Here is an 18,278-nt window from a genome sequence, read left to right as displayed (position 1 = left end):
GAGCTCCGCTCCTGTGCGCTCCTGCAGGAAATGACCCCTGCCTCTCACCATCTTCTCTGCCCACCCCTCACACTCATTACGCTGCTCCAGGCTTGGTTTGTGGGGCTTGGTCAGGCAACAGTGGGAGGGCTTCTCATGCCCTGGCCCCACTGCTGGACCTCCTGATGGCCCCTGGTATTTTTGGCCACTGTGTGACAGAGTGTTGGACTGGATGGGTCTTTGGCCTGATCCAACATTGGCGTCTTTTATGTTCTTATGTTCTCCGCTGGGACAGCACCCTCCTGAAAATGGCAGGATGGCCATTCCAGACACATTCTTTTCCGTGTGTGCTCGTAGCCCTCGGCGTTGGTAGTTTTATGTGAACATCTTGGAGAGATATACCCCTCCATTAAACCCAGCGAGCATTGTTAATTTATTTCCTTCTTCAGGGCGTCTGCCAGTGTAGGCTTGCTCATTTTATAAGTGCGAAACAGATCTCTGTCGAAGAGCTTTGCGTGGGGTGTGTGTGTGAGGAGTGGACAGGACCGCCTTTTCCTATCTCAACATGCTTGTAACATGAATAGCAACATGCATCGCTCAGGGTGTTGGAACTGGACTATTGGGCCCATAACCCCCATTCGGGGTCAGTGCTGGCAGGATCTGTCACCTTTTCCACATCGGCCTGGAACGTGGATTAAAAGGAGAGAGCAGAAAGGTCCTGTATTGCTGTGTTTCGTGCTGAGGCGGCCTTTTAATCCACTGTGTGTGCCCAAATAACCCGGGGGCAACAGCAGGCTGGAACCGCCCCTGAAGGGAGGTCACGTAATGCAGAATTGGGGGGGGGGGACCCGGAATAAAAAAGGTTGAACTCGATTTCAGTGCAGAATGGGGGGGAAAAAAACAAACCTGGATTAAAAAGAAGGCTGAACTCTATTTTAGTGCAGAATTGCTTGGAGGACACCGCGATAAACGTGGATTAGAAGGAGAGAGCAGAAAAGTTCCTGTATTGCTGTGTTTGTGCTCCCCTTCCATGTTCTATATTCTTGGTGTTTGGAGGGCGTGGGGGGCTTTCTGGAGTTCTGGCCCTGCTGGTGGACCTCCTGATGGCCCCTGGGTTTTGGCCACCATGTGACACAGAATGTTGGACTGGATGGGCCACTGGGCTTCTCTTATGTTCTTATGGTCTAATCTGCCTGGGTCCACATGCATCAAGCTTGACCGGTCTCCTGCCAATCCCCTCACTAGGGAAGGGGTGCTGTTTGGAAGGGGGGGCGTTTGCTCACAAAACTCCACAGCTTAGAGGGAACATTGGTGGTGGGCCCCCTGAGAAAAACATGGGCCCCCTGAGCAAAAGGTTGTTAGCTACGGACCTGGTTTTGGCCACCATGTGACACAGAATGTTGGACTGGGTGGGCCACTGGCCGGATCCAACAGGGCTTCTCTTACGTTCTTATGGTCTAATCTGCCTGGGTCCACATGCGTCAAGCTTGACCGGTCTCCTGGAAACCCCCTCACTAGGGAAGGGGTGCTGTTTGGAAGGGGGGGTCGACTCTGGATCCTCCCTGGTTTGAACCCCCAAACCAGAGCGTTGGCAGCTAGTTAAGTCCCCTGGCCTGACGTAGGGCTGAAAGGGGCAGGAGGGGCTATAGGGGTCCTAGGAGGGGATGCCCACTCTCGACAAGCCCCCGTTGGACCTCTCGGATCCACAACATGCACAGACAGAAGGAAATCTAGGATCTGTTTAGAGATGTCCTGGCGTTCCACGCGTACATGTGCAACCTTATTCTGTGGGAATTGTACTCTGCTGCCGGTCCCGTCTGGCCCTCAGGCAAGGGAACAAGAGCACAGGTGGTTTTCCCTTTACTGGAAGGGCGACACTTTTATTTAGCCAAGCGGGAATAAGCGGGAATTCCCTGCCTTCAAAGCAAGAGCCCTTCATTAGCAAGGCACTGATATTTAAAGTAGCTCGGCTTGAGCTCTCCCGCGCACAACCACTGACCTTCCTCTCCCGCTTCCAAGCCAGGCTATCCTGCAGGTTTCCCACTCGGGTGGGCATTAGGGAGAAGACGGCAAAACCCGACGGGCCGATCAGCACAGGTGCTCGACTGGAACGGCGTTTGCTGTTCGGATTGCGGTAGCAACGCCGCGTTTGGTGCTGAGGCAGCGTTTCAATCCAGTGTGTCCATGCACCTCCCCCTCCCCAAATTGTTTATAGCAAACCCTTGCAGCCAGGTTGGTGTTTTTCGGATCTAACCTCCATCCGTTTCCTCTCCAGCACTTCTGGTTTTGGTGTTAGTGTGGCCCTCCTGCCCCCCCCCCCAAGCACGCTCTTGTTTTCTTTACTTGCCTGCTGTGTGAGTGGTGTGGATTTGATTCTGTGGGTGCGGTCAGACAGCTTTCTGGGAGCGGGTTAAACTGCTCAGGCCCCGATGTGGTTTTTTTTAAAAAAAACGGAGATTCGCGATCACACTCGCCTCCTTGCTCTGGATCGCTGCGCAGCCACATCGCTCCCTGCTGTTCACAGGCGGGAGTGTGCGTCAGTGTTGTTTTTTTCTCTCTCTCTCTCATTTTGGGCATGCACACAGGGAGCCATCTGTAGAACTAAAATTTTCACACGTGCGCAGAACAGCTAGTTCCACTTCAACCTGACTGCTGTAACGCTTCCCTTTAAACTTTAAAGGAACACTTCCCTTTAAATGTTTACCCAGAAAATGGCCTCTGTGAGATCCCAAACTCATCTAAACGCTAAAATTAGGTACCGTTTAAACATTGTTTTTAATAACGCGGTGGTGGAGCTCCACCTATGCGCACACCACCAACGCTTTAAAAAAACTATGGTAGGCAAAAAGCGGAAGCCTCGGGCAGCTTTCGAGTGGGGAGGGGGTTTAAACCGGAAGTGGCTCGACACCGCAGGAGTGATCGGATGTCAGAAAAGTGTAGCTGGAACCGGAGAATCAGGAAAACACCACTCGGGGACCTGGTATCAAAATACTCCAGGTTAAAGCGGTTTTGAGCCGGAAAGCGACAGCTAGGGACAGGAGGCAGATGTTGGCCATGTGATCGCGCAGATAAAATCCGTTTCTGAGGCGGGCCAAAAGCGGGCTAAACGGCCCGTCTGAATGCACCCTGTGACTTGTTTCAGCCTGGAAGAGGTCATGTTCTGCCCGACTGTGGCCGCAGTGGCCAACTTTTCCCCCCCTTCCTGGGGGCCACTCCAGGTGGCCAGGGGTTGGGAGGAAGAGCATCACCCTGTGCAACTGGCTGAAAGGTGGAGGCAGCTCTTAGGTGGGCTTTTCCTTTGAGAGAATGGCAGGGGAGGGAAAGGGTTAATGTTTCCCATTCCCCACTGTCCACACTTCTGGAGGAGGAGAGGAAGAAGAGGAGGAAGAAGAAGAAGAAAAGAGGAGTAGGAGTTGGATTTATACCCCGCCCTTCCCTCGGGAGTCTCAGAGCAGTTTACAGTCTCCTTCCATTCCTCTTCCCGCAACAGCCACCCTGTGAGGTAGGTGGGGCTGATAGAGCTCTGAGAGAATGGTGACTGGCCCGAGGTCACCCAGCTGGCGTCATGTGGAGGAGTGGGGAATCAAACCGGGTTCTCCAGATTGGAGTCCACCGCTCTTAACCACTACACAAAACTACAGTCCCAGAAGCTGCATTTGCAAAAGAGAAAAACAAGGAGCTGCAAGGTGTAGATGTTCTTTCGCTAACAAGGATTGAGCAGGAATTGGTATGTGAACACATGAAGCTGCCTTATACTGAATCGAAGCCTTGGAATATCAAGATCAGAATTGTCTACTCTGACCTGGCAGTGGCTCTCCCAGGTCTTTCAGATCACCTATTATTGGATCCTTTTAACTGGGGATGCCTGGGATTGGACCTGGGACCTTCTACATTCCAAGCAGATGCTCTACCACTGAGCCACGGCCCCTCTCCAAACACACATGAAGCTGCCTTATACTGAATATAATAATAATACCTTTCGATTTTATTGATCGCTCATCCTGCAGAGCTGCTGGCTCTGAGCGATTTACAGTTACACAAGTTTTCACAAGGGACTAACAATGTTTCATAGGGTAAGGGAGGACAACATATAATTCATTAAATCGCACACTTTTGCAGCCGACGGGGATTTTGTTGAGCTGTAAGCTTCAGGCGTGTTCCGGACGGCATTCACTTTTTTTCCGGCGTGGCTAGATGACGTCAGTTCTTCCAGGACTGCTTTTTTGAGCTGTAGTGCCGCACTGCCACCGCCTGGCCGGATTGGCTCATCACAGGCTTCTTAATGCCGAAGAGGTCTTTTTCCCAGGCTTCCGAGCTTCCGAGCTGGACCTTCCCCATGGGGGTTTAGTGTGCCCACCCTTCTCTAAAGAGTGGTACCCATTTTATCTACTCGCCGAAGCTTTTGAACCGCTGGGTTGACAGCGAGCTGGGGACAAGGCTGTTAGCTCACACCAGTGCGGGCTAGAACTGACAGCAGCTCTGTTCAGTTCAGATGTTAACCAGAGGATAAATCCTCTGCGCCACCGCTCCGACCCTTGGTCCTTTGGACCCTTGAATCCGACCCTTGGTCCATCAAGGTCAGAACTGATTACTTCTGGAAGCAGCTCTTCAGGGTCTCAGGTCTTTCACATTGCCAGCCGCCAAGTGGTGGGCTCTCCTCCTTGGGAGGTTTTCAAGCAGAGGCTAGATGGCCACCCGACAGCAATGCCGATTCTGTGAACTTAGGCAGATCACGAGAAGGGAGGCCAGGAAGGGTTGCATAAGTGCCTAGTTCTCATGGCCCTTTTCCTACACGCCCAGGGAAACGCTGATTGCCACGTTGGGGTCAGGAAGCAGTTTTTCTCCAGACCAGTTTGGCTGGAGATCCTGGGGGGGGGGTTTGGTCATCTTCTGGGCATGGAACAGGGGTCACTGGGGGTGTGGAGGGGGGGTATTTGTGAATGTCCTGCATTATTTATTTATTTATTTATTTTTATTCTTCAAATTTGTATCCCGCCCTCCCCGGAGGCTCAGGGCGGCTAACAGGGGCACAAGTGCCTAATAAAACAATAAAAACAGTATAAAAATGCAATACAATATACAACAATACAATTAATAAAATATCGGTGCTCCGCTGCTCTCTCCAATTCCTAAAATCAAGATGGTGTTCTACAGATGTTATAATAATACAACGACCGTATGTCCCCACAACCCTATCATCCGCCAGGTACGTCTCACACCCCCGATAGTATCCGCATTGTGCGGTGCAGTGATGGAAAAGTGTTGGTGGAATAATGGTGGCGGCGGCTCCTACTCGAAAGCCTGGCGGAAGAGCTCCGTTTTACAGGCCCAAGGTCACGCAGGGCCCGGATCTCTTCTGGGAGCTCATTCCACCAAGTAGGAGCCGCCACGGAAAACGCCCTGGCCCTGGTCACAGCAGGTTTGATGTTCCTGGGGCCTGGAATATCCAGGAGATTTTGGGTCCCCATTGTGCATGGGGTTGGACTAGATGACTCTGGAGTCCCTTCCAACTCTATGATTCTATGAACTACCTAGTCTTTTAAACTGGAGATTGCAGGGGTTGAACCTGGGACCTCCTGCATGGCAAGCAGATGCTTTGCCACGACCCCTCCCCGAAGCACTGCAGGTGGGTTGGAGAACTGGCTGAGAGAGAGAGAGAGAGAGAGGGGGACAGCCGCCGGGCAGTCACAGGACTTGCCACTTAAACAGCCCTGGGTAGCAATTTCCTCTGGCAAAGCTGGGAGCTCGGGAGCGCACGTGCCGACCAGCTTTATAGGAAATCTTTGACGCAGGCAGGGCCCCCAACGGGCAGGAGCCGCCTGCTCTTTTTCTACACCGTCCTCCACGAAAAGCCGCTTGAGTTCCTCGAATTGGCATCTCCGCAATAATTATAGCTCTTTTTAAGAACTGCTGCAAGTACAAGCCACGGTGATAGAAACACGTCGTGTAATTAAGTTTGAGTCTCATAAACGCCTGACACCCCCGGAGGCGGTGCGTATAAAAGCCGGGATCTGCGGGGCTGTTCCAGGGCAACGCTCCCAGTTGCTGCCATGTCTGCCTTCCGCGTTCCTTTGGTGCGAATACCTTTGGGACCTCACAGAATGGCACGGGTCTCCGTTTCACAAGGCTGACGCTTCGCTCTCCCCAATCCTTGTTCTGGTGCGGGAGGGCTCACGGAAGAGTGTTACAACAAGGTTCTTCCGGTGAGCTTTGGAAGGTGCACAGCAGAGCCAGGAGATCTCAGTTTTGGTGCTGTTTGTTTGTTTGTTTGTTTATTTCATTTATACCCCGCCCTCCCCGCACGCGGGCTCAGGGCGGCTTACATAGGCACAACAGTGCAATAAAATACAACACAATTAAAACAATGTAGGGACCCAAAGTGCGATAAAATTACGCAATTAACCACTTCAAACACAATTCAATCTTACAGGACGCATCGATAATTAAAATACTCACTCATTATTATATATCACCGTGAGGTCAGAAGAAAGGGGGGCATGCCATGGGCCGAGATGTTCCGGATGGCTAATCAGCCCACCCCGACGGCACTGCTCTGCAGTACACGACGGTGGTGATAGTGGCGGCGGTGGCTCCTAATTAACAGCCTGGCAGAAGAGCGCCGTCTTGCAGGCCCTGCGGAACTGTAAAAGGTCCCGCAGGGCCCTGATCTCCTCCAGGAGCTCATTCCACCAGGTAGGAGCCGCCACCGAAAAGGACCTGGCCCTTGTGGCAGCAAGCCTGGCCTCTTTAGGTCTTGGGGTCACTAGGCGGTGTTGTGACCCCGACCGAAGTGCTCTTTGGGGCCTGTATGGGGAAAGGCTGTGGAGGTCTAAAACACACAACTCCTCCTTCTTTTGCATAATTCAATTCATACCGGTTTGGTTAGCAGTGGAAAAGAGCAAGAGTCCAGTGGCCCCTTGAAGACGAACCGAATATGTGGCGGGGGAAGAGCTTCCGTGAGTCACCACTCACTTCTTCAGATATCTGTGTTTGAATGGTTATGATCTTATTTGAACCACGGGCTTTTCACACCATTTATGTTTTTGAGGTAGTTTGCTGGGACCTTTGAGTTTGAATCCTGAAAGAACAGCCAGTGCTTCATGCCGGAGGTGTCACACAAGAGCAAAGGAGTCTTGGTTTCCCCCCTCCTCCAGATGTTGCATAGAGTCTTCCCGGTCTCTGTAATCAGAACCCGTCTTTTCTTCCTTGTTACGCTTTAGGTAATCAAGCCTGAGGGTGGTGACCACGAAGCAGAAGCCGCTCAAGAATCAGATGCCCCCAGGAATCCACCCGGTGCCTCCGTTGTGAACAACCCAGCCAAAGGGGATGCTGACAGCCCGGACGTCATCATAGAAGCCCAGGTGGACGACGACAACGACGACGTTGAGAGCTCAAGAGAGGCAAAGGATCTCCAGCGGTTGTCTCTGGGAGCTGGCGAAAAGGGTAAGTCCCGGTTTCGGCCCTAAACCATTGATTCCGTTTAATTCTTTTCCTCTCCCATTACCTTGAGGACATGAGAAGAGCCCTGCTGGGTCAGACCAATGGTCGATCTAGTCCAGCATCCTGTCTCACACAGGGGCCAACCAGTTCCTCCAGATGGCCAACGAGTTTAAGAACATGAGAAGAGCCCTGCTGGGTCAGAGCCAGTGGTCGATCTAGTCCAGCATCCTGTCCCACACAGGGGGCAACCAGTTCAGATCGCCAATGAGGCCGGCTGCAGGGCTCTCTAGGCCTCCTCTGGGCCGCAGCTCTTCAGCATGGGCCCGGGGAAGCTGGCTGCAGGGCTCTCCAGGCCTCTCCCGGGTGGCAGCGCTTCTGCGCGGGCCTGGGGAAGCCAGCGGCGGGTCTCTTCAGGCCTCCCCCGGGCCATAGCGCTTTGGCGTGGGGAGCTGGGGGCAGGGCTTGCAGCCACAACCATTTGTGCCCATCCCTGGGCCGCCGAAGCAGTGCTCCGGCCGCTCTGGCCCCAAACGACCCCTGTATCTGTGTGTGTTTTTTGTTCAATTCTTGTTACCTCCCCGAGTCCTCTCACCGGGAGGAAGGCGGAGGTGTCTAAATCTTTCGGATTGAAATATATTAAATTAAAAAATCAAGGAGCGTGCCACACCCAGAGGACGGCAAGCTTTCCGTGCCTCCCAACCCCTCCTGTTCTCTGGTGTCCCCAGAGTCCTTCCTAAAGAGACTTCCGTTGACGCAAGAGGCTCTTGTGCCCGGGGAAGGCTGCCGGCTCTGGGGGAAACGGCCACCTCTGGTGAAACAGATTTGTGAGATCCAACCCGACCGGTTTCGCATTGAGTGTTCATCCGATGTAGCGGTTCTGGCACCTGAATCCAATTTCCTTATATTAGATCATCTCTCTGAATCTGCAATAACGGGCACCATTTGTCTGTGGGGTATGTTGCAAAAACAAGTTTTTTAAAAACGTCATTGTGGTCACAGGGTTTTGCCTGGGAGTTCTCAGAGCTCCCCAGATGTTCCATCGGGGAGTGTCCCCCACCGCTCAGTCATCAGTATGTTTTGGTAAAGTTTGCCGTCGTGCTTGAAAGCTAATCCCCTCTAACCTGCGCACGTTGGAGGATTAAGTGAATCGCTCCTGCGATATCCTTGGAGGGATTCCCAGGCATGACTAACACTGTTCAGGTAGATAGAACAGCTAGATTGGAGTCCAGTAACACCTCAGAGGCTCGGAGGTTAAGACGCTGAGCTGCAGACCGGAAGGCCGGTAGTTCGGCAGTTCGAGACCCGAGTGTGCCGCATGACGGAGTGAGCTCTCTAGTTCCAGCTCCTGCCAACCTAGCAGTTCAAAAGCAAGGAACTGCAAGTAGATAAATAGGTACCGCTTTGGGGGGAAGGTAACAGCGTTCTGTGCACCTCGGCGTTTAGTCATGCCGGCCACATGACGACGGAGACATCTTCGGACAGCGCTGGCTCTTCGTCTTGGAAATGGAAATGAGCACCGCAACCCCTAGAGTTCGATTCGACTGACTTTTGAGCAAGGGAAACCTTTACCTTCACCTAACACCTTAGAGTCCGAAAAGGTTTTTGGGGTATATGAAAATCAAAGCTCGCTTCGTCAGATACTAGAAAGCTTTGACTCTTGATGCCTTATACTCTGAAAATCTTGCTGGTCTCTAAAGTGCTACTGGACTCAAATCTAGCTGTTTGAAGAGGAGAGGTTGGATTTGTACCCCGCCGTTCACTAATCGAAGGAGTCTCGGAGCGGCTCACAATCTCCCTCCCCTTCCCCTCCCCGCAACAGGCAACCCGGTGAGGTAGGTGGGGTTGAGAGAGCTCTTTTGAGGACTGCTCGGTGAGAGAACAGCTCTGAGAGAACTTGTGACTGACCCAAGGTCACCCAGCTGGCTGCATGTGGAGGAGTGGGGAATCAAACCCTGTTCTCTAGATTAGAATCTAACATAAGAACATAAGAACATAAGAGATGCCAATGTTGGATCAGGCCAAGGGCCCATCCAGTCCAACACTCTGTGTCACACAGTGGCCAGAAATACCAGTGCCATCAGGAGGTCCACCAGTGGGGCCAGGACATTAGAAGCCCTCCCACTGTTGACCCCCCCCCAAGCACCAAGAAGACAGAGCATCACTTGCCCCAGAGCCCCTATCTATACCTTGTGGCTAATAGCCACTGATGGACCTCTGCTCCTTATGCTTATCTAATTCCCTCTTGAAGCCATCCATGCTTGTAGCCGCCGCCACTTCCTGTGGCAGTCAATTTCATGTGTTAATCACTCTTTGGGTGAAGAAGGACTTCCTTTTATCCGTTCTAACCCGACCGCTCAGCAATTTCATGGAGTGCCCACGAGTTCTTGTATTGTGAGAAAGGGAGAAAAGTACCTCTTTCTCTACCTGCTCTTTCCCATGCATAATCTTATAAACCTCAATCTACTGCTCTTAACTACTACACCGAACTGGCTTACATTGAATGTAACTGATCGACGAAGCTGCATTATGCCAAATCCAACCCTTGGTTCGTTGAGCAAAGTGTGGAGTGGTGTAAGTGGATCAGCTCTCCAGGATCTGATGACCTCCCTTTTCAGACCGAAGTCTGTCGAAGGGAGCTTTGACTCAGGCCGATACGCTGAAAATCTTGCTGGTCCCTACAGTGCTGTGAATCCGGTTGTTCTACAGCGAACCAATACGGCTGCCCCCTGAAACTCCGTTTTCTAATTCTGCACCCCGAATGCCTTTCAAAGCGAACATGCCCCAGCTTGGACCTGCGAGCTGCTGCTGAGCTGCAGCCGGAGATAACGAAGAGAGCTGAGGATGCAAATACTGGCATCAGGGGATGATAAGTAAAGGAGAGCAGTTGTTCTGTTTGCCGGGCTGGCTAATGGCCCAGAGAGTTTTCCTGCCTTCCTCTGCAGAATAGACTTTGTTGTAGAGCGGCTTGATTTCCCACCCAGTCCCACCCCCCCATCATAATTTCTCTCATGGGTTTGCTGTTTGGGGAATGTCCGCCTGTGTGCTTCCAGCCCCCTGCTCTTATAGAATCTGCATATGCATGGATTTAACCCCTTCGTGGCTGCACGGATGATCGTAAAAACAAGAACATCAGAGAAGCCGATGTTGGATCACTAGACAGACCAATGGCCTGTCTAATCCAACACTCTGTGTCACACAGTGGCCAAAAATACCAGGTGTCATCAGGAGGTCCGCCAGTGGGGCCAGGACACTAGAAGCCCTCCCACTGTTGCCCCCCCCCAGCACCAAGAATACAGAGCATCCCTTGCCCCAGACCGAGTGTTCCTATCTATATGTTGGGGCTAATAGCCACGGATGGACCTCTGCTCCATGTTTGTCTAATTCCCTCTTGACGCCGTCCATGCTTGACGTAAGAACATATAAGAGATGCCAATGTTGGATCAGGCCAATGGCTCATCCAGTCCAACACTCTGTGTCACACAGTGGCCAAAAATACCAGGGGCCATGAGGGGGTCCACCAGTGGGGCCAGGACACTAGAAGCCCTCCCACTGTCCGCCCCCCCCCCCCAAGCACCAAGGAGACAGAGCATCCCTTGCCCCAGCCTGAGAGTCCCTATCTATACCTTGTGGCTAATAGCCACTGATGGACTTCTGCTCCATATGCTTATCTAATTCCCTCTTGAAACCAATCATCCTTTGGCTTCCAGCAGCAAAATCGTTATCGCAAATTGGAACTGCCGTCTCTAGTAGAGCAGAAAAATGAGTTCCAGTCCCTGGGTGGCAGATGCAAGAAGCTGTTTTAACTCGGGGCAGGGGGAAACTCCAGCTGCCTGGAGTGATTCTGCTCTCTGAGATTTAGGTTTTGTTCTGTGACAAGGCTGTGTTCTCCCCCCCCCCCGATTGTGGTTTCCCCATTCTAATGTATGCTACTTGATCATAACCACCACTAGGGATGGGCAATTCTTTCCCGGTTTTGGGTCTGTGGGCTCCCCAAAATTTTGGGATTTCTGAAAAATTTGGTTTCCAATACTGGCAAAGTATTTGGATCCAGGATTTTTCAGAAATCCTAATTTCCAGTAGACCTGAGATGAAAAAACCTGGAAGACGACGACGACGACCAAGGAGCAGTAAAGCCACAAGACACAGCTGAACGGCTGGAGCACATTGCTCCCACCTCTCAGCTGTTTCCCCGCCAATTTCTTCTGCAGTCCCTTTAAACCAGCCTGGTTTAAAGAGACTGCAAAAGAAAGGGGGAGATAACAGCTGAGATGCCAGGAGCAGTTTCCCCACCTCTCAGCTTTTTTCCCCAATTTTTCTGCACTCCCTTTAAACTAGCTTGGTTTAAAGGGACTGCAAAAGAAAGCGGGAGATAACAGCTGAAATGCCAGGAGCAGTTTCCCCACCTCTCAACTGTTTTCCCTGATTTTTCTGCAGTCCCTTTAAATCAGCCTTTTCACACCTGATGTGAAAAGTCAAAAGGAGACCCTCCTTTTGCTTTTAATTGTAATCCTTTTTAAATACAAAAATGGGCTGGTTTAAAGGGACTGGAAAAGAAAGCAGGGGAAAACTGCTGAGACGCTGTTTCCCCTGATCTTATAATCCCCCAAAATATCCAGGATTCTCCCCCCCCCCCAGTTTCCCTGAAAAATCCTGGATACTTTTGGGATGCCGAAATATATTTTTCGGGTATATTTTCGGCTTGGGGAAATGCGAATGCACACCCCTAACACCCCCCCCCCCAGTATAGTTGGCATTTGCACACATTTGGGTGTTAATCCCTAGTTCCCCTGGTTGTTGGGTGCAGTGAACTCAAGGAATGGTCAAGAACTTCTGTGCCTGAGGTGGAATTTCTTGGGAGAAAGCTGAACGGAAAGTTGGTTTTGTCTCTGAGACATATCCCAGAGGCATTATGAAAAGGGACCGGGCATGGTTTACTCACCAGTTAGGGCTGGGTTTGCTTGTTTTGCTGGTATTTTGCCCTACAAACAGCTGTAGGAGAAAAGTCCGGTATTATAAGGGGATCTTTGGGGTGAGGACTATGCCGGTGCGGGGGGGGGGGGGACCCATGGCATACACCACAGGACTTGTATCAGGCTTATTGCCCGGTATTTGTCTATTAAGCATATTTTGATATCAAGTTAAATTTTACGACATTAAGAATGCCGAACTCATGAACAGTGCATTATCATTGACATTATAGCATATTGACAGTTGCCAAAATTATTTATATTTAAACAAAAGAAATCTGTGAAAACGTTGTTAGAGTCAGGTGTAGCTGTGTTGGTCTGAAGCAGCAGAATAAAGTTTGACTCCAGTGGCGCCTGTAAGATCAACCAAGTTTAATTCTAGGTATAAGCTTTCGTGTGCAGATTCTGGGTATAAGCTCTTGTGTGCATTCAGATTTCTTCAGCTTCTGGGTATAAGCTTTCGTGTGGACGCACACTTCAGATACGTTGGAACAGACTTCACCATCCATTACGTACAGGTGTGGGGAGGAGTTAGTTGTCAGGAAGGGTGAACTGGAGTCATGATGCTTAAGTAACTGAGTGATAAGTATAGCTAGGTTTGAATTAAAGTAGTTGGTTTAAAATGACTTAAAGGTTGGTCTTAAAGGTGCCACAGAGTGATGGGACTCAGACTTTGTTTTGAAATAGTTATCTATGTCTACAGTGTGCATATATATACCCAGGGGTCGTTCTGTAGAAAAAGAGGTGCAGGCGCTCATTAGCATAACTCATTAGTATAACTTATTTGCATATGCCACACCCCCTGACATCACCGGAAGTGTGTCAGAAGGCAACACCCTCTGCTCAGGCTCCACTGGACTGTTTTGGTTTGCTAGCTATTGAGGGGGGTACGCACAGATCTGCCCTCGCAGAGGAGGGAGAGCTTCTACCTGAATAAAACTTGATCTTAAAAGTGCCACTGGACTGTTTTGGATTGCTAGATATGGGGAAAGAGGGAAAGAAAGAGGGAGAGAAGAAAATAAGGAGGGAAAGCGAAAGAAGGAGAGAAGGAAAGAAAGAAAGAAGGAAAGAAGGCGAGAGGAAGAAAGAAAGAAAGAAAGAAAGAAAGAAAGAAAGAAAGAAAGAAAGAAAGAAAGAAAGAAAGAAAGAGGCTTCTTGCTCCTCATGGCCTGGGGCTGCTGGGAGCAGGGGGTGGGGCCTGTTGCATGTGCCCGCCCCCTGGGCTCTTTACTGCCGTAGCTCCGCTCCTGTGCGCTCCTACAGGAAATGACCCCTGTAATACCGTTATAAGATTTGAGGCCAGTAGCACCTTAGAGACCAACACGAATTTCAGGGTACAATCTTTTGGAGTCAGAGATCCGTTCACTATCTGATGAAGGGAGCTCTGACTCTTGAAAGTGCAACTTTCCGAAGTCCTACTGGACTCGAATCTTAACTGTTCTACTGAAGACCAACGCGGCTACGCTCTGAAACGATATACCATCATATAATGCTGCTGATTGTCTTACATATTTTTTTTTTATGCTACGTATTTTGAATAATACCTTGTCTTTCATTCCAAAAGGGGGAAAAGTCTCAGGTCTGGTTTTTCCCCACTTCCCCCCCAAATTCCCCCGTTGTTCCATTGGAAAACTTGAGAAAGTCCTCCAGCTCATCCATGCTCTACATTTGACACTGAGTGAAATGCTTTTTAAGGCAATGTTTTTTCTAACTCAGAAAGAGAAAACGTTTTGTGATTAAGTTCCCAATTATAATGCATTTCCTGATAATTGTAATTCATTTCCCAGCAAGGCTATTTTTGGGGCAGGAGCGCACAGGAGCGGCGTTCCGGCTGGCTTCAGAGTTGGCCACGCCCACTACAGCCAAAACCTATGCGTGCGTGGCTATAGAGGGAAGGCCTGGAGAGTGACCCCCCCCGACTCTGAAGCGGGCCAGCCAGGGGGCCCCTGGAAGGATTGGGGAGGCATTTAAATGCCTCCCTGTGCCTTCCCCGGCCTGTCCAAGGGCCGGCTTGCCCGGGCTCCCTGCAGCCGCAGGGTGCCCGAGCAAGCCAAGGGAAGGATGGGGGTGTGGCCTAATATGCTAATAAGCTGTGCTGTCAGGGGTGTGGCCTAGTATGCTAATGAGTTTCTGCTGTTGTGTGTGGCCTAGTATGCTAATATATCCCCGCTGGGCTTTTTCTACAAAAAAAGTCCTGGTTCCCAGCAATGCTCCCTCTAAACTGTGGGGTCTTTGGGAGCCACTGGCATTAAAGTCGGGAGCGAGGGATCTGGCTACTGCACAGATTAGTTTGCTCGGGAGCCCTCCTTCCTGAGCGAAGACAAAAATGTGTGAGCTGGAGGCTAAAAAACTGTGAGCTAGCTCACACTCACTCACCTTAGAGGGGACACTGGTTCCCAGTAATTTCCCAATTATTCTGTTGGAAAAATGGGGAGTCCTCAGATCCCCCCCACACCCACACACACTGTACATTTGGGTGAAAAGAACCTTGCTTTAAGAAGTGCTCCACTCATTCTAAAAGAGAAAATATTTCATAGGATGTTATCCTCCAAATTTCCTAACTTTTACATCAGAAAAATGGGGGGGGGCCCTCCATAAAACCGACATTTCCCCCCGAAATTCTCCTGTCCCCGGCCCTCAGAACTCCCAAGAAATACTAGAGTAACACAGAGCCCTTGCTTCCAGTTTGATTCGGGGAAGCCATTGTTCTCTGCAAGATCCGCCTTGTGGGTTGAGATCCGCCTTGTGGGTTGTGGGTGGGCGGGGCATGGTTAGTGGTGCATCATATCAGGGTAGTACTCTGCGCTATTGATGGACAATGCCTGTGTTGCTGCAAAAAAAGGGGGGGCGCCCAGTCTAAACCAAGGGTGGAGGCGATAGGGTCGCAAACTTCAGGTCAGGGGAACTTCCTGGAGATTTTGGAGGTGGAGCCTGGGGAGAGGGGAGGGGCCTCCCACGGCCCACCTCCAAAGCAGCCATTTTATCCGGGGAAAGCGATCTCCGTCGTTTGGAGATCGGTGGTCGTTCCAGGAGATCCCCAGGCGCCACCCAGAGGTTGGCGACCCCAGGAGGCAAAGTCTTCTCCCAACTGCAGCAGGGTCGATTCCCAGTTGTCTGCAAACGGCTCTGATCAAGTGCAGACTCGATTTACCCAGCGCGCTCCTTTCCATCCAGGGCGGGCGAAGTCTCCTTCCCTGCCCTCCTCCTCCTCCTCCTCTCTCTCTCTGAGGTCCGAAAACACAATATATTTTCATTTGCAAGCAGGGATCGCTAATGTTAATTGTGCTCTTCTTGGAGAGAGCTGGAAATTTCCACAGTGGCCGCTGCAAGCGTGGAAAAAATAACTTTGGACCCGTCACGGCTAATAAGTGTTTTAATCTGACGGCTTTAAGGGCCCGCTTTGGCCACCTCAGCTGTCCTGGTTAATCTAATTTGCTCAAAAGAACTTTCAAGAACTATTTCCCCCCCCCCGTCAAAGCCATCCGACCAGGAGGAGGAGGGGCCGCTGGCTACAGAGTGATTCAAGCTGCCGTCTCAGAGGGCCGCTCACGGTGCAATCGCTGGCTCTAATTTGCTGGTAATAACAGAACTAATTGGAGAGGTTTCTGGCCATTAGTGCCTCATTTTCTTTTCAGCAAAGCTGTAACAATTTTTGGTTTTGTCAGGTAATCACCCGAAAGGGAAACAAGGGGATTAAAGCACCGTTTCGCCGGGCCCAAGTTGCCGGAGACTGTTTGCACTGTAAGACAAGCCCGGCGAGCCCTGCCCAAGCTAACATAGTAAATCTCCCACTGAAAACACATCGCTGCCCAGGGTGGAAATATTGAATGGTCACCGGATAACCACGACAGCAGAGGGTTCGGCATAGTTTATTTCTGGTTTGGCAGAGGGGGAGTTTGGTTCCTGTCCCTGCCTCCCCACCCACCACTTTACCTCTTAGTTCGGCTCTCCAGGATTTCTTCTGGGCTCCCTCATGCGCCGTGCGCGCGCCTATCTCTCTGCAGCTCCAGGCCCCATCGAAAGGCGATCTCGTTGGGCGCAAGCCTCACTCGATTATCCGCTGCCATTGTAGGAGCCGATCGGGTTTGGTGGGGGACTCTGGAGGCGCCCCCCCCCCCGGTAAAGCAAGCCTCAAGTTATTGCAGTGTAGACCTTGGGCCCCGGAGATCGGGCTCGAGACCCCACTCCACCGTGAACATCACCGTATGACCTTCGGCCCGTTACGCCAGTTTGGTGTAGTGCCAGTATGATGTAGTGGTTGAGTGCACGGACTCTAATGTGGGAGAACCGGGTTTGATTCCCCATTCCTCCACTTGCACCTGCTGGATGACCTCGGGCAAGCCATAGTTCTTTCAGAGCTGTCCTTGAAAAAGAGCCGTTTCTGTCAGATCTCTCTCAGCCCCACCTACCTCACAGGGTGTCTGTTGTGGGGAGGAGAGGGGAAGGGAGTTTGTAAGCCGCTCTGAGACTCCTTTGGGTAGTGAAGGGCGGGGTATGAATCCAATCTCTCCTTCTTCTTCTACATACTTTCAGCCCAGTGTACCACACAGGACCATTGTGTCTTGAAGCAGAGACAGCTTCAAGAGGGAATTTAGAGTCCAGTGGCACCTTTAAGTCCAACAAAGGTTTATTCAAGTGAGCTTTCGTGTATGAACCTTTGTTGGTCTTAAAGGTGCCACTGGACCCTAAATTTGTTCTAATGCTTCAGAGCAACATGGCTGACCACCTGGAACTAGCTTCAAGAGGGATTGGATAAGCGTATGGAGCAGAGGTCCATCAGTTGCTATTAGCTACAAGGTATAGATGGAAGACTCTGTCTGTGGCAGTGATGGTCTTGGTCCTTGGGGGGGCAACAGTGAGAGGGCTTCTGGGAGCCTGGCTTTACTGGTGGACCTCCTGATGGCGCTGGGTTTTGGCCACTCTCTGACACAGAGTGTTTGGCTGGATGGGCCATTGGCCTGATCCAACCTGGCTTCACTTATGTTTTTATCAGCTTCAAGAGTGGAATTGGATAGACATCTGGTGCAGAGGTCCATCAGTTGCTATTAGCTACAAGGTATAGATGGAAGACTCTGTCTGTGGCAGTGATGGTCTTGGTCCTTGGGGGGGCAACAGTGAGAGGGCTTCTGGGAGCCTGGCTTTACTGGTGGACCTCCTGATGGCACTGGGTTTTGGCCACTCCGTGACACAGAGTGTTTGGCTGGATGGGCCATTGGCCTGATCCAGCATGGCTTCTCTTATGTCCTTATGAGAACAAAACTGTTGGATGGACCATACACACCGCTTTGAGGACCTTGGAGGAACGCAATCATTCACCTCAACCGTTAAAGGAGAGGGAGAGTTGGCGAGCCGGTGCAATTAATACTCAGAGATTATGTGCTCTGTGCCACAGTAGCCACAGACTGATGATACTTAAAGTGGTACAGTCCAAAATAGTCCACAAGCACGAGCCCTCCTAGGGGCAAAAACAGTCCATAGAGAAAATACTGTCCAGTATACCCCGACTATTGCGTATGTTATCTTAAGACCATTTCGAAGACAATCCTTCATCAAAGGGTATAACGAGTCAAGGTATGTGCAATGTCCATGCACACGTCAAAATACTGTTTCTCGACACCATTGAGTTGTGAATTTGCTAAAAGGTCTTGGACTCCACTTAACAAGAAATATGCTACCATCGGGGTATATTGGACAGTATTTTCTCCATGGACTGTTTTTGCCCCTAGGAGGGCTCGTGTTTGTGGACTATTTTGAATTGTACCACTTTAAGTACCATCAGTCGATGGTTTGAGTGACTATATGATGTGCATGACATCCTTTTGAACATCCTTTTGAACATTCTTTTTTTTTTTTAATAAAGGTTTTATTGGCTCCCCTAAAAAGGGGAGGTAT

The 18,278-nt window shown here is 50.8% G+C and overlaps 1 protein-coding gene across 1 annotated transcript in view; it reads left to right on the top strand.

Moving 5' to 3' along the window:
- DIS3L2 (DIS3 like 3'-5' exoribonuclease 2) overlaps window positions 1-18,278 on the top strand; it is a 364,836-nt gene that overhangs the window by 137,835 nt on the left and 208,723 nt on the right. The window contains exon 7 of the mRNA XM_015414784.1: window positions 7,200-7,422. Within this exon, the coding sequence (XP_015270270.1) occupies window positions 7,200-7,422 (223 nt within the window). The remainder of the gene's footprint in view (window positions 1-7,199; window positions 7,423-18,278) is intronic.

The sequence above is a fragment of the Gekko japonicus genome, unplaced genomic scaffold (assembly GCF_001447785.1).
Source record: "Gekko japonicus isolate JY-2015 unplaced genomic scaffold, Gekko_japonicus_V1.1 scaffold1662, whole genome shotgun sequence".
In the NCBI taxonomy this organism is placed as follows: domain Eukaryota; kingdom Metazoa; phylum Chordata; class Lepidosauria; order Squamata; family Gekkonidae; genus Gekko; species Gekko japonicus.
This window is presented reverse-complemented; position numbering and strand designations above follow the sequence as displayed.